The sequence below is a fragment of the Cicer arietinum genome, chromosome 3 (assembly GCF_000331145.2).
Source record: "Cicer arietinum cultivar CDC Frontier isolate Library 1 chromosome 3, Cicar.CDCFrontier_v2.0, whole genome shotgun sequence".
In the NCBI taxonomy this organism is placed as follows: Eukaryota; Viridiplantae; Streptophyta; class Magnoliopsida; order Fabales; family Fabaceae; genus Cicer; species Cicer arietinum.
Genome location: NC_021162.2, coordinates 60,663,987 through 60,678,207, shown reverse-complemented (window position 1 = coordinate 60,678,207; position 14,221 = coordinate 60,663,987). Strand labels below are relative to the sequence as shown.

Genomic DNA, 14,221 nt, shown 5'->3' with positions numbered 1-14,221 from the left:
CTTCTCTCGATATTTTTCTAGGGATTTGGACAATAGATGGTGTTTCTTCTTCTTTATTGGTGACTACCAATAACAAATCCGAAGAACATCATGTGACTGATAAATCTATCAAATGATTCTGGAGTCGATAGATTATTTGGTGATGAAGATTTGCAGACAAGGCTTCTGGGATCTGATCAGTTCTGGTGATCTGAACTTGGACCATTAGTCTTGTTGACAAGGTACTGTCATTAAGACTTACGTTGTAATTCGGGAAGATAGTGAGGACTGCGCTTCCTGCATGTAATGAAGTCAGGACAATCCCGATGACTGCGTTTTCATAGTGCAGATACCTAGAGTCTAACAACGCTATCTTACGTAAAACAAGGAGATTTTTCCTTCGATGGAGAGAAAGGATTAATCTAACAGCTCCAAAGTGTAACGATGTGTATCCTTCAGTTTTCCAATGATTTATAAGATTCTGCGGAATCTCTAAATCAACATACTGCTCTTGGTTTGTCGCTCTGAGGCTGCACTGATCAAGTCGTGAAGATTGTACATATTCTTTCATATGACGACGGCTTGTTGTGATCAGGTTTCTGATAGATCTGGTGAAAGATCTTTATCTTTTAAAGATGTTATAAGGACTTAAAAGAGGTGGTATGGTTTCAGCAATTTGTACATCATTAGGAACATAAGTATATTCGATAAGGTTCTCTATTTTATGGGAATCGGTCTTTTTACATGTTTTGGGGAGAGATATTGAAAACGTGATGGTAATAGGTTGCTTTGATTCGGTTGTTTCCATGATTTGGTGGCTTCTTCCTTACTCACTCTCTCTATTATATTTCAAAAAAAATTCGGGAAAAATATTAAATTTCTTCCAATAAAAAAATAATTAAAAAGTTTTTCAATTTTTCCAAAAAAAAAAGTAAGTTTAAAAAAAATTCATTTGACAAAACATAAAACATTAAGTTCCGTCAAGCTGATTAATTGACGGCACAAAAAATCACCCTACACCAGGCTTCAGTCTGCATGCCATTTCCATCAAATTAAGATGTCATGGAAACATTATTTAATCATATTCAGATGTACCGAAACCTTGAAAAGTTGAAAACCAAGCATAATCCAAAAGTTTAAACAATAGAACACCGATGCCCTCCTCCTTGCTCTAAAATGTCCAACCTACAAATAGAGAGTATGATGTTTTAGTATATAGCTGACATCCTTTATTACTTAGTGGCAAATTAACCTTCTGCTTAAGGGCTTCACTACCGAAGAAAATAGAAACAAATGCTAAACCATGACCATACAAGGTTTGATATGTTGCAAGCATTTAAAGCCATTCAACTTAAAAATAAATCACTCTTGGCACAGCAATTTCCATTGCTGGAGGTTTTTGCTCAGATGACTTCCCCATTCCCATTATAAACTAATACTACAACCAAAAACTATGTTGGTGATGGTAAAACAAAAAGAATAAACGGAGAGAAACAATTAAATACTCACATTTTTAGGAGCAATTTCCTCAGCCACAGATGATGTAGCCCCCATTTCCATCTTAGATTTACCCCTACAACCACAAATTACACAGCCTCAACTTACAACATGTTCCGGCTTCCTCAGAGATTAAATACAAGTGATTTTAGAATGAATCGTCTAACTCTATTTTATTTTCCACCAAAAAGGAGTTGAGGAAATTCATAAATAAATTATATAAACTGACAATTAAGTGATGATGAAGCAGATACACATAAAATCTCTAACAAACAAACATAAACCATTCGAAGATACAATATTAATCAGCTTTTTCATTCCAAGTTTCTCTTTCCGACATTGCTTAATTTTTTACAATAGGTTTTACCATCATACTGCAAGTCACAGAGGACCCCATAAAGCATGCCACCGCAGTCCTTCCTTTGTCTTAAGTTTTGGTTGGAGTATCCCATCTATCAAAAAGGTAACATCTCATTGGTTTCTCATGAGACTAAAAAAATAGTAGCGGTCCCTCAATGATGTGATATGGGCTGAAAAAATGTTTACAAATGAGGCATCATTCACCTTACAAACTTGAATTTTGGGGTTGAATTAGGCCCAACCCAAATTCTAAGATGGTATCAGACCTTATCCGAGATCTGTTGGAGCACCTACTATCGGGGCACTCGGGTCACACTTAGAGTGTTCAATCTTGGGTGTGTGAGGGAGGTGTGTTGAGAGTCATCTCTCGCCTTACAAGATGATTTTGTAAGGTTGATTAGGCCGACACTTTTTGACGGTAACTCCACAACCCTTGCAATTGGGCTTCAGGCCCTGCTTAGGGAAGAGTAACCATCCAAGGCCTCCATAACCTTGAGTGAGGAACCCTTGCTACAAGGACAATTAAGGTATAAAGCATCCTAAAGCTTCCACTTGGCAGAAACTCTGAATGATATCATTTGTTGACAATCCTGATCCATCACGATTATCCTCACCTACCCTTTTGATCAGAGAAAACTCAAGCCCAAGACCTGTTCAACATCATCCTACACGTCTCCAAACACAGGGCCCAAGTCCTTGCTCAGGGAGCATGAAGTACACCACAGGGTGGCACCCTAGAGCAGCAGAGTTTACTGCCCATGGGATGTTCCTACTGAAGAACTCAAGAGTTGAGCACCCTCATTGAGATCCAACCCCACAACTAACCCTAAAACAAAATATCAGTAACAGTATAAGGAAAGCAACAATTTTAACAGTAAAACCAGAAATACCATCAAATACAAAACCGTGATTACTAGTTAGTATATTGCAAAACGCTATCTGTCATTGAGTAACATATCCACCCACCCAAACATAAATCAATTCCTTTCTTCAGCAAGAAGAACTGACATTGATTGATAAAAATACTTGTACAAGTCCAAATTATATTACAAACAAGGAGAACGAACCCAAGCCCACGAAACGCCAGCTAATGAGATAACGAGGTTACCAAACATATCAAAGAATCAACATAATTGATGGATGGATTTGAGCATTGAATTCACACAATTAAAATTCCATTCCATATATATAACAAAAAGGAACTGATTTATGATCTAAAACATAAAATTGAATATCCAAAATCTATCTATTTCAATAAATTCAGCAGATGGAAGAGGGAAAGGATCTAGGAGACATCAGAAAAAGGAATCAAAGAACTGAACCCCCACAAGCCACAACCAAAATCCAATATCATTAAATTTCAAGCAGAGCCATTAATTGATCTGAAGAAATTCAGTGATGACAAATGATTAAATCAGCAAAAAAACTTACCTTGGATGAAGAATCGTCCTTTGAGATGCTTGACAAAGAAGGCGCAACTTCAAAGTTTGCTTCCATGTTGCAGTCTCAAACAGCAGAATACAGAGCCTCAGGCTTCAAAAGACAATAACTTTAACCCTGAAATGGTCCAATATAAATACACAAATGGGGGATTCTATGCAAAAAAAAGTGCATGAGACTCTACGCAGGAACTGCTCCATTTAGGTCCCCACAGGCAAGGTTTTTTTCAACGCGAGGTCTCATCCTCGAGAAGATTATTAGAATACTCTCATATTTGTATAGAAGTATTATAAAGGTGCCTTTTTTTGTAGTTTTTTAAAAAAGAAACAAAAAACAACTCAAGTGACTGTGAGAATTTAGAAATTAGTAATTACCGTGAGAATGGAAAAGACAACAGGTTGCATCACATTTCTGTGAGAACATCGAATCCAAGTAGAATCGAACCCTAATAGACCCACTGCGCTGCTGCTTCATCGTGTCTATGCTCGTTTTTGTGTCCTGCTCTGTCACGTATCTGCTTATGTTTGTGTCCTCTTCAATGCCGTCACGTTCACATCCCATTTATCTTCCCAAGTGAGCAGTTATTTGAACGCAGATCTGTTGCTTTCCCTCGTCTTCAAAGAACTTGCGGCAATTTCCGCTGCTTGGTAAAGCTAGTTGCCCTTGGCAATAACTACTCTAAACCTTGAGTTTCATTTTTCCCATTTTGCTGATTTCCCATTTATGTTTCTGAGTAAGGCATTTAAAAATGTTTCTACTGTTTTTGCAAATTATTGATGCAACTTTCTTTTTATTTCAATCCCCTGAGTCGCAGCTTTATGACATATTGGTTAAGTATTGCGATTTTGACACACAATCATCATAGTGTTGATTTCCCATTTATGCTCTTTTAACACACTTCTCTTTCATTTTTCCCATTGTGCTGATTTCCCATTTATGGTCCTTAGTAAGGCATTTGAAAATACTTCTACTGCTTTGCAGATATATGGTACAGCAACAATGAATAATTGGCAGTGTTTGTTGAGTTGCACTAATTTTTTTTTTGTATAAATTGTTACTTTTTTTTATGCTGACTGGATCCTCACAGGGATCTATAGGGGCTGTGGCAGGGGAGAAAAACTCTCCGTGGAGGGTATCAGGGACGGGGTGCAATATGAGAACAGAGTGGGGGAATACTAACATGCCCTACCCCATTGACATCCCTAGAAATGCCGCAAAGTGTGAGTGAATTTTGAAACTGGGGGGAAGTGAGAGATTCAAGTTTCTCTTCTGGGTATTTAAGGTGGCAACCATGCCAACCAACATTGGCAAGAATTTCATTACTGGTTTGAAATGAATATCATCAAAATGAATTTCATTAGAATCAAAAGGAGCAAAATGAAATAGTTAGATACACAAAACATAAATGTCTTTTCATGAGAAATACACAGAATATATTAACCAGGAAACTCTTGGTTCATAGTTCGTCAACAGTTATCATAGTTTTGAATGGTACAGCATACCTGATTTAAAAACTCAAGGAGAAAATGTGAAGATCAACCATTGGAACTTCTAAACCTGTTTGTTGGGAATGGAATCACAAGTGAGCAAATTATTCCAATTAATGAAAAAAAATAGAGGGAAAAACACCATATACAGATTTCTGTAGTACAAAAGCCCGGTTAAGAGGATCTGAACCCATATTTTAGTCCAACAGAGCAAAATCTTCTCTTATACACACTCATACCCCATTTTGTATACTTCTGTTGGTTTAATTTTCCAAAAGGATTTTAATAAAAAAAAATCACTTCAAAATAGATTCTTGGAAGAACCATTGCTACTCAAATCATTAAGCTAGCTCTAACTGATTGAGTTAAATATAAGATATTTGAATTTTAACTTTTTTCTAGTTGCAAACATACAGCACAAGATTTTAGAAAAGACATAGGAACAGAGAGAGAGAGAGAGAGAAGTGTTGGTTACAAAAGGTAGGCAGGACAATCATGTCAGTTTCTACTTCATTTGTTTCACGATAAAAAAATTCATCAAGAGTACTAACCCATGATCACTAACATAGGATCAAAATGAAAGTTAAGACATATAATTAATAAAAAATTCTTCAAGAAGAAGCAGGTTACTGACTAATCTGACTTCTTTGATGAAAGAAACAAACATCTGCTAATCATTCATAGTTTCAAAAAACTTGAACAAGAAAAAAATTCTAACCATGTCAATTGTCATGTAATTTTTCCAAAAACCTCCCAGCAAACCATTCCTTGAAAGAAGTTTCTTTGCCTCAACAATTAAAACTATTTCACCAAAACTGCCCGAACAATGGTATCAAAAGTTATATAGTTGGGAAGGCAATTATTGTCTACCATTTTATAAAGTAAGGCCTCTGCTTCATCTAATAAACCCTCTTTACAAAGCCCATTGATCATAATGTTATATGTTCGAATATTGGGTTGACAGTCTTTGGCAGACAGAAGCTGAAAAATCGTTTTTGCAGACTTCAGTCTTCCACTTTTGCAAAGACCATCAAGAAGTATATTGTACGTGCGTATGTTTGGAGAGAACCCGATTTCAATAATGTGCCGAAACAATGCAAGTGCCTTGTCAAGGTCCTCCTCATGTTTGAGATAATGATCTAACAATGTATTGTAAGTGATTAAATCAGGGGGTTCACCGCTGGCACGCATGGCCTCAACCAAGTCCTGCTCGTACAATGTTCTTCCCGATTTCGATAAACCATCAAGAAGACAATTATAAGTTACAGTATCAGGAACTAAATTCTTCTTATGCATTTCTGTTAATAGCATCATGGCTTCATCCATCATCTTAACCTTGCAATATCCATTAATCAAAGTACAATAACTGATAACATTAGGCAAATGACCTCTCTCAACCATCTTATCAAACAATTGTTCAGCTTCATTCATATTACTACACAGACAATAACCATTCATCAAAGCATTGTAACTAACAACATCAAGCTTTAGACCTCTTTTAATCATCACCGCAACCACATTGTGAGCTTCAGTAACCATTCCTAGTTTACACAATCCATCAATCAATATATTAAAGGTATAGACATCAGGATAAACATTCCCTCTCACCGCCATTTCATCGAGCAACTTTGCCGCGGATCCAAACCGACCAACAGAACAAAAACCATGAATAAGAGAATTGTAACTATAAACATCAAGACCAATACCATTAGCAACCATTTCAGAACACAAACCACAAGCCTCATCTACATCTCCTTGTTTACAAAGACCATCAATAACAGTATTATACATAATCAAATTAGGGTAAACGCTAAGAGTCTTCATCTTAGGAAACAACTCAATAGCAACTCTTGTTCTACCAGTTTTACACAACCCATTAATAATTGTCCCATAACAAATCTCATCAAATCTAAACCCTCTAGAAACAGAATCATCAAGCAAGTAAAGTGCATCCAAAACCCTACCTTTCAAGCACAAACCTTTCATAAGAGTAGTGAGTGTTTTCACATCTAAATCAAAACCACTCTTGATAATTTTTCCAACAATTGAAAAAGCAAAACCCATATGACCCAATTGAGAAAAACCATTAATCAATATACTCATGGTGACAAGTGAGGGTTTCACGGTTCCCTTAAACTCCAACATGGAATAAAGCGAAACAACGGCGCTGTAGCGTTTGAGTTTGGCGATTGTTGATAGAAGTTTGTTGAATTCTTGAATGGGTGGTGGGTGGCGGAGGTGGAGCATGTGGTTGAAAGATGAAACAGCGTCGTTGAAGGTTGGGAGTTTGTGGAGTTTTTTGCGGTGGCAACGAGCGAAGAAGGTTGTGTAAGGGTAGAGAAGGAGGAACGTTGTTGTAGAGGAAGTGCGAAGAGAGGTGAAGAGGATGGTGGTTGCATACCTTGGATTCAACATCATGACCACTAAACTTTTCAACTGTAATTTGAAAATGCTTTATATATATATGATTACACTACTGAGTTAAAAGTACCTACCATTTTTTGTGTGAATTAATGGAGATTCAAGTATCTTGTGGAATATTCAAGTCTTCCATCATCACAATCACTATTTAGAAATACATATTTAAAAAAATTAACAAAAAAATTAATGTTTACTTTTGAAAAAATTAAATCATTGTATATATTTCTGTTTGTTCAAATGTTTACGATCAAATAAGAATTTTTCATCTTCCAAAGTGAAAGAGACTCCAAATGAATATCTCATATGATGAAACTTATTGGTGTTTTGGTTATAGAAGTATTTTTTTTTATGGTGTATTATAGTCTTTTGTAGTTATAAATATTTCTTCGATTTTACTTAGTCTCAAATATAAATAAAAATAGGATCAAAGAATGTATATATAATAACAATATTTTGTTTAACACTAGAGAGAATATTAAGTATTCCACGATAATAAAAAATCGCCGTTGGTCGTTACTTGACGGTATTTGTGGAAAACTAATACATCAAAGTTTGGGGGATTGTGACTCAACTAAAACCTTCTAACAATAATACGAGTTGAGAACCTCTCTATTTCTAATTTCTATTGTAGACTGGTTTATGAAAAATATGTGTAATCTTGATGAATCTTTCCCTTCTGCTCTCAAACGTGTCACTATTGACATGTGTATAAGGGATGATGAAAGTTGTTATGGGCTTGTTAAAATCATGTGATTGTACCTTTTTGGTTGATGGAAGAGGAGGAGTTTTAGGCTTGCTAAATGCTATTCAATGAGTTTGTGATCTACAACTAGCCAACGCAGAATTCAAGTGTAGGAATGGGCTATCATAATCGATAATATGTCTTAAGCTTAAGTATCATTCTATTAGAAATTAGACATCTTTTATCTATTTATTCACCAAAAACAACCATAATCGGTTGTACATATCAAATTTAGGTGTCAGTGTGTTATTTGAATATCAAAATTGAGAGTGTGACACTATACCTCTATATTTATCTCTCCCTTGCTTTTCTTTCTTATACAAATTTTGAAAATAACCCACTAAAACAAAGGAATAATACATAAATGCACGTCTTTCGAACATGCTAAGAAAAACTCCTCAATAAAATATTATTAAAATAATCATTTAATAACTATTAACTTCATTCCTATGTTTTTTATAAGACAAACACTTAAGTTAGGGCCTTTTATCGTGTAGTATTTTTAAAATATTCAAATTAATTTATTGAAGTTTATTTATTAATATAAATATTTATAAGATTATTTGGAAAAACTTGTGAAAACTACTGATAACATATTTGTGAAAACTACTGATAACATATTTATATGCTGCTTTCAACTTATTTCTAAAAACTCTCTAAAATAACTTATAAAACAGTTAATAGCTGATTTGAAAATAGTTTGATTTTATTTCATCTTTCATTACAAAAATAGATTAGATATGAGCACTTATATCATAATCATTTATGCAATAAATATTTGATCAAGTTCTTTGTCCAAATAGTGTCCGAGCAAGATCCATTAATCAAACTTAATGACATGATTAATATATCTGTAAGTTAGTTAAACTGATTCAACCTCTTTTTTATTAAAAAAAATTGTATGTATCCTGATTTAACTTCTTTCACCCAGAAAACAAAGCTTTGAGTCCATATGTTGCCTTGTTACAAATAGTGATCCAAGTTAAAGAGCCACAATCAGATAGGGAAAAAAATTGAAAGCACCACCCACAATGGCCACCGTTGTTCTAATGCACTACTTGTTGCAGCTCTTCATACTTGCTTCTTCATCTTCATTGAGTTGCCGATACTTCCATTAAGTACAAATGATTTGAAAGAGTCTCTTCCCAAGCATCTTTGCATGCCGTGGAATCAACAATATGAATCTCAAACATCCATGCATATGCATGAAAACTCCCTCATGTCGGCAAGGCCAGGAACACATGAAGAAAAATGCTTTTTGGGATTAGAAGAATAAGCATCAGCTGAAAAATTGAATTAGATCTAGGGATGGTATAAAGACATTGGCAAAATTTTGGTTTGGCTAAGTTTCTCTATACATCATGAATATTGGAGCCTAGCAATTTCTCCTCCTCTCTTGGAATTTCTGCGAGTTGAACACCAGATCGAGTAATCTTGTTCCATTCATTTTCAACTCTAAAAAACACCCATTGGAAACGCCGGAACATCTCCAACAGAGTGATACCGAACACTGTCAGGTAGTTGTGGCGGAGATGAGCAGATAGTTTGTATGTCCATGAACCGCGCAGAACTAGGTTGCTTCCAATTACCCAAAAGTATACCTGTAACTCATAAATTAGATTTGTCATTGTAGAATCAAATGAACATATGATGTCGTAAGATGCATCAGATTGTTACCCAATGTCGTCCATAAAACAGGTTGGAAACTAGACTTGGTTTGTTGAACTTGAATATGCGCGAAAAGCCACTGTAAGACAGGAAATGAACTAAAATTTTCAATACAAAGCAAAATCAGAATGAATACATTCCATTAAAAGTGAAATGTATCAGAAAACTAGCATCCGGATACAAGTAAACGGTCATTTTGGTCCCTAAATGTGCAAAACAATGTTACAATAGTCCCTGAATGAATCCCAATTACATAATATCCTCGATTGTGTTTTTTGTTAGTAATTTCATGGACCAAACAGACTAATAGAATACACATTTGATAACCAAATTAATTAATCAAAGACACATTTGAGGACTAAATTGAAAACAAAATACACATCCAAAGATGTTTTTTTAATTTTGATACATTCAAGTATTATAATGACAGTGTCTCGCATATAAGGTGGAAATGGTTGTTAACTCATCTGGACACCTATGTGTATGTAAATTTCTTTCTTTAGTTTTTGCTCGTGAGATTTAAACTTTGATATTTTGTATATGCAATTCTTGTATCTGTACAAAATTGCAATGTCTTTTGTTACTATAAACCTGAACGGGAAAGATAATAGATTTGGTACCTTAAATCCCAATCTCTGGTTATATCCCAGTAAAATGAATAAAGTGAATTGATGACACTTGAGAGAAGCCACAGTGGCCGATAAAGATTCGTCCAGTTCTCAGGAAAGACGTGATATTTAAGGGCTGAAAGAAAAATTACCGGGACTGCTGTCGAATATTTTAATGCTGGAAAACAAGGGCAAAAGGAGTTAGAATACTAGGAAATCAAGCAATTGCAGTGATCACAAGTTCACAACCATTATTAAAATAAGCCAATAAAAAAATAATAGTGTGCTGTAAGTGTTGAATGTTTGCAACAATAGACATCACAGCACAAATAATGCTGAACATCATAAAGGGATGTTACTTGTGTGGACGATCGGTATCTGATTGTAAATCCCGCTCATTACAAATAAATAAAATTGCAGTTAATGTGCATAAGATAACTAAAAAAAATAGTTATGTAGGCAAAAATATTCTCTCAAGCCATATGAGAACCAGAAAGAAAAAAAGCCAGAATATGACAATGAACTGTATATAAAACACATCAAGAAAAAATATTTGTCAGCATCTATGTTATTAGACCACCCACATTTGTCTAAGATTTAGATGTTCAATCCTGAACGTGAGGGAACGTGTTGAGATCCCATTTCGTCTAGAGATATGACTAAATTACTAATTAGTCCTTATAAGATACTGGGCAATCCTCACCTCTTTGAGCTAACTTTTGGGATTGAGTTAGGCCTAAATTTCAAACTTTAATTTGGTATTAGAGCCTATTTCTAGATATATTATTGGGATTGGGACAACCGTATTTGTCTATGTTCTAGATGTCCAGTCCTAGACGTGAGAGGACGTGTTAAGATCTCAATTATTGGGTCACCCACAAATTTTCCTTGTAAGGTTCGGTTAATCCCCGGCTCTTGACCTAGCTTTGGGGTATGCCTAAAGCCCAAATTCTAAGAATATTCAAATAGAAACTAATTTTTTTCAAAACGAAATTCTTGTATGTGAAAAAGCGAAAAAGTCTTACTCCAGCATTTCAAAAAAGCTGCTTGAACTCATTATAGACCATATAAATAACCAAGCTTAATAGCAATTTGTGAATAACAGAGAGGACAACCAATGAACTTCAACATCTTACATAGGAGATCAAGGGGAAAAGTTGCCAAGAACAATTACCATTTAAGAGACAATTTTTCTCTTTGGTATCTTTGTACTGGCGAAGACATTGCAATAAACGCCATAAATAAGGAAGAACAAGAACTATTGGTATTGCAACTGAGTGACTTCCGCAGACTGAATCAGCTTCAAGCCAAGCAATAGTGGCAACCTGCATATTATAAAAAAAATGAAGAAAAAAATATTCAAGTCCCTATGGAACAAATATGGAAGAAAATACACAAATCTGAACAGGCAACCAATAACAAAAAATGGAAAAAAAGAGTTTTGATGTAACTGTAGTGGACTACCAAGTTTGGCATTGATTACATCGAAGTTATATAAATGAAAATAAGAAAAATGAAGCATATCTACTAATACGGACACCTAACACGACATTAGCACGTTGACACCGATAATAAGTTGAGAAAATTAATTAATTAATTAAATGCAATCAATGTATTGGTGTTAAACACTAACATGTGTTGGAAACCAGGACATGTCTTTGATCAAAAGTGTTGGTGCTTCAGCGTAGAGGAATGTAAGCACCCAATATTGTCTCACTAAAAAAATTTAGAAATTAAGGAAAATTAAACAATTCCAAATTGAAGAAATGGAAAAATAACCTTCTCTTTGACGACTCTCATTTTTTTTTTTAACTTGAAAAGCAACTCGTTATGTTAAACTTTTAGTTTTAGATCACATTATTTTCCACCTTATCTCAAATATATATAAAAAAGTATAAGAATAAAATAAAAAGAAAAAGAAAATTTGTTATGTTTGATTTAAACCATACCTGTCTGTTTACCATTCTACAAACTGAACGCTCCAAATCTGAAAAAACCTGTATTGAATGAACAGTTAGGGGCTACAACTAGAAGAAGGAATTAATTATTAACACACAAAAAATGTCAGAAAATATCACAGAAGTAAGGTGACTATCTAAATATACAAATTTCTTAGTACTTAGAAATTGACATTTACGAAGTTAATAGAAAATTGGACAAAAGAATGTAGATTAGGCTGTGTACTGTACCTTTGCCATGGAGGTTAAAATATCAGCCACGAAAAAGTCCGGAAACGTAATTGGCTGTATGAAGAAAAGAACCGTTATTTGTAAGCCAAATGATAAGCTTTATATCATCCATAAGAAAATCAATTAACAAACTTACAGAAGCTAATAAAATAAACTACAACTAAAATATCAACACCATTGAACCCAGGTAGTAGCTCTCAGTTTACGAACTTCCAGTCTTCACATCAATAAACTAAAAAGGAACCAAACTAGTAGCTCTCACTTTACGAACTTCACGTCTTCACATCAATCAATAAACTAAAAGGAACCTACTGGATGTTGCATGTGCTTTAGAAAAGTAATCAAATACATATGAACACTCAAAATTCCATATCTGGCACGAAAGTCGGGAATCTTGCCTGCAAAGGGAAAGCTATCCGCAATAGTGTCCTCAAAAAGAAGAACCGAGAGGACAAATAGAAAATATCAAAGGGAAAGATCAAGAATACTGCAACAAAGATGTAGAGAAGCACCTGCAATATGTATATTACATGATTAGAATGTATGGTAGACGAAAAAAGATTATCAAAGAAAGGATCACAAGAAGCAACCCATTTGCTAGCATTTAAGAAATATTTACTTCCATTCTTCTTAAACGGTTAATCTAAGACACCAGCTTCTACATAAAAGCATATTTAAGAAGTGCCCCGAAACCAACACAAGGAATCGGTGTTGTTAAATAGCGGCTATAACAGCACTATAGCGCTATAGCATAGCAGAATTTGAACAACCTGCTATTGTTCTACGATACACAATTTAGTACAAAGTATTGTCAAATGGCAGCGTTTAAGGTGTTATCGCGTTATAGCATAGGGGAATTTTAACAAGCCTCTATTTTCTGTGATTGACAACACTACAAAGAATGAAATTACATTTATGCATTATATTAATATATCAAAAGAAAAAAATGTATATAAAAAATGTCCATGAATGATATGTTTAAGGAAGCAGTCAAATTCAACTGGATGAGACAAGAGATAAAGCTAGAAAGAAAGAACAGAGCAGATACTGAACTGGTTGAGATGCAGCTAGCGATACTTCCCCATGAGAATAGAGATAGAGATAAGAAGTCATGCTAGTAGGGACAAGGATTGTCATCCAAGTGCTACACTGAAAATAACACAAGAGTAAGAGTTGAAGTTAATAAATGAACATGCATATGGGTTATGCTCTATAGTATTGGCATCATCAAACCATGTCATTGATACAACAGGTGTTTTGTTGTAAACGAATATATATATATATATATATAGAAGTTGATGCATGAACAAGGACTGGAATTGGCACTTAGCATTGAATAATGTTTTCTCAAAAACAAAGGCAAAAAACTTGACTACCTTCCATATCTCTCTGTGAGTAAGGTGGTTTTGATCAATATCAAAAATCTTGGGATAGCTTACATTGGATTGTAGAAATACCCACAAATTCACTCCCCAAAGCCAGACCATAATAGTCTGTAAGAGTAACAGCAAAAAATCATCAAGCAAAGTTTACACAAAAGTTGTCTTCAACATAAACAGTAGAATTAAGTCTCAACTCACCACGAGTAGGAGAGGATTATAATACAAAAATGCCTCATATAAAAAAAGATCTCGCAAATTGGCATCCATTCTCATGACAGAATCCCAACCAACCTGATGCATGAGCGGAAAAAAGTTAATACTGGGTGTGAAATAGGTAAAGAAATGTTGAGGAATTTTCTCAAGACATGTTCAGTGGGGTACATGAACAAAATTATAGATAAAAGTAAAGAAAAAGTTTGACCTTGCAGCAAGTAAGTCCCCATATCAG

At 34.7% G+C, this 14,221-nt stretch overlaps 2 protein-coding genes across 3 annotated transcripts in view; both read right to left on the bottom strand.

The window, feature by feature from the left end:
• Window positions 1-911: 911 nt before the first annotated feature.
• On the bottom strand, window positions 912-7,407 carry LOC101491639 (uncharacterized). Of its 2 annotated transcripts, XM_004492635.4 has the most exons (6): window positions 5,482-7,407; window positions 4,779-4,833; window positions 3,651-4,598; window positions 3,268-3,393; window positions 1,489-1,552; window positions 912-1,164 (listed from the first exon to the last, which is right to left on the bottom strand). In XM_004492635.4, the coding sequence occupies exon 1, from the start codon at window positions 7,179-7,181 to the stop codon at window positions 5,565-5,567; it is 1,617 nt and encodes a 538-aa protein (XP_004492692.1). In that variant the 5' UTR covers window positions 7,182-7,407; the 3' UTR covers window positions 912-1,164; window positions 1,489-1,552; window positions 3,268-3,393; window positions 3,651-4,598; window positions 4,779-4,833; window positions 5,482-5,564. The 2 variants fall into 2 exon arrangements, with proteins under 2 accessions (XP_004492692.1, XP_004492691.1); XM_004492634.4 differs by having other exon boundaries at window positions 3,651-4,833.
• Window positions 7,408-8,784: 1,377 nt separating this feature from the next.
• Window positions 8,785-14,221, bottom strand: part of LOC101491317 (uncharacterized) — a 7,136-nt gene continuing 1,699 nt past the window's right edge. Inside the window, exons 2-12 of the mRNA XM_073366720.1 lie at window positions 14,195-14,221; window positions 13,972-14,064; window positions 13,768-13,884; window positions 13,445-13,540; window positions 12,790-12,903; window positions 12,392-12,445; window positions 12,152-12,199; window positions 11,377-11,527; window positions 10,215-10,380; window positions 9,604-9,673; window positions 8,785-9,527 (exon numbers count right to left, since the gene is read on the bottom strand). The exon at window positions 14,195-14,221 is cut by the window's right edge and continues 10 nt beyond it. Coding sequence (XP_073222821.1) covers window positions 9,279-9,527; window positions 9,604-9,673; window positions 10,215-10,380; window positions 11,377-11,527; window positions 12,152-12,199; window positions 12,392-12,445; window positions 12,790-12,903; window positions 13,445-13,540; window positions 13,768-13,884; window positions 13,972-14,064; window positions 14,195-14,221 — 1,185 coding nt within the window. The 3' untranslated portion in view covers window positions 8,785-9,278. The remainder of the gene's footprint in view (window positions 9,528-9,603; window positions 9,674-10,214; window positions 10,381-11,376; window positions 11,528-12,151; window positions 12,200-12,391; window positions 12,446-12,789; window positions 12,904-13,444; window positions 13,541-13,767; window positions 13,885-13,971; window positions 14,065-14,194) is intronic.

Coding starts and splice junctions, on each gene's coding strand:
- LOC101491639 (XM_004492634.4), bottom strand. CDS start 7,181: ATGATGTTGAATCCAAGGTATGCAACCACCATCCTCTTCACCTCTCTT.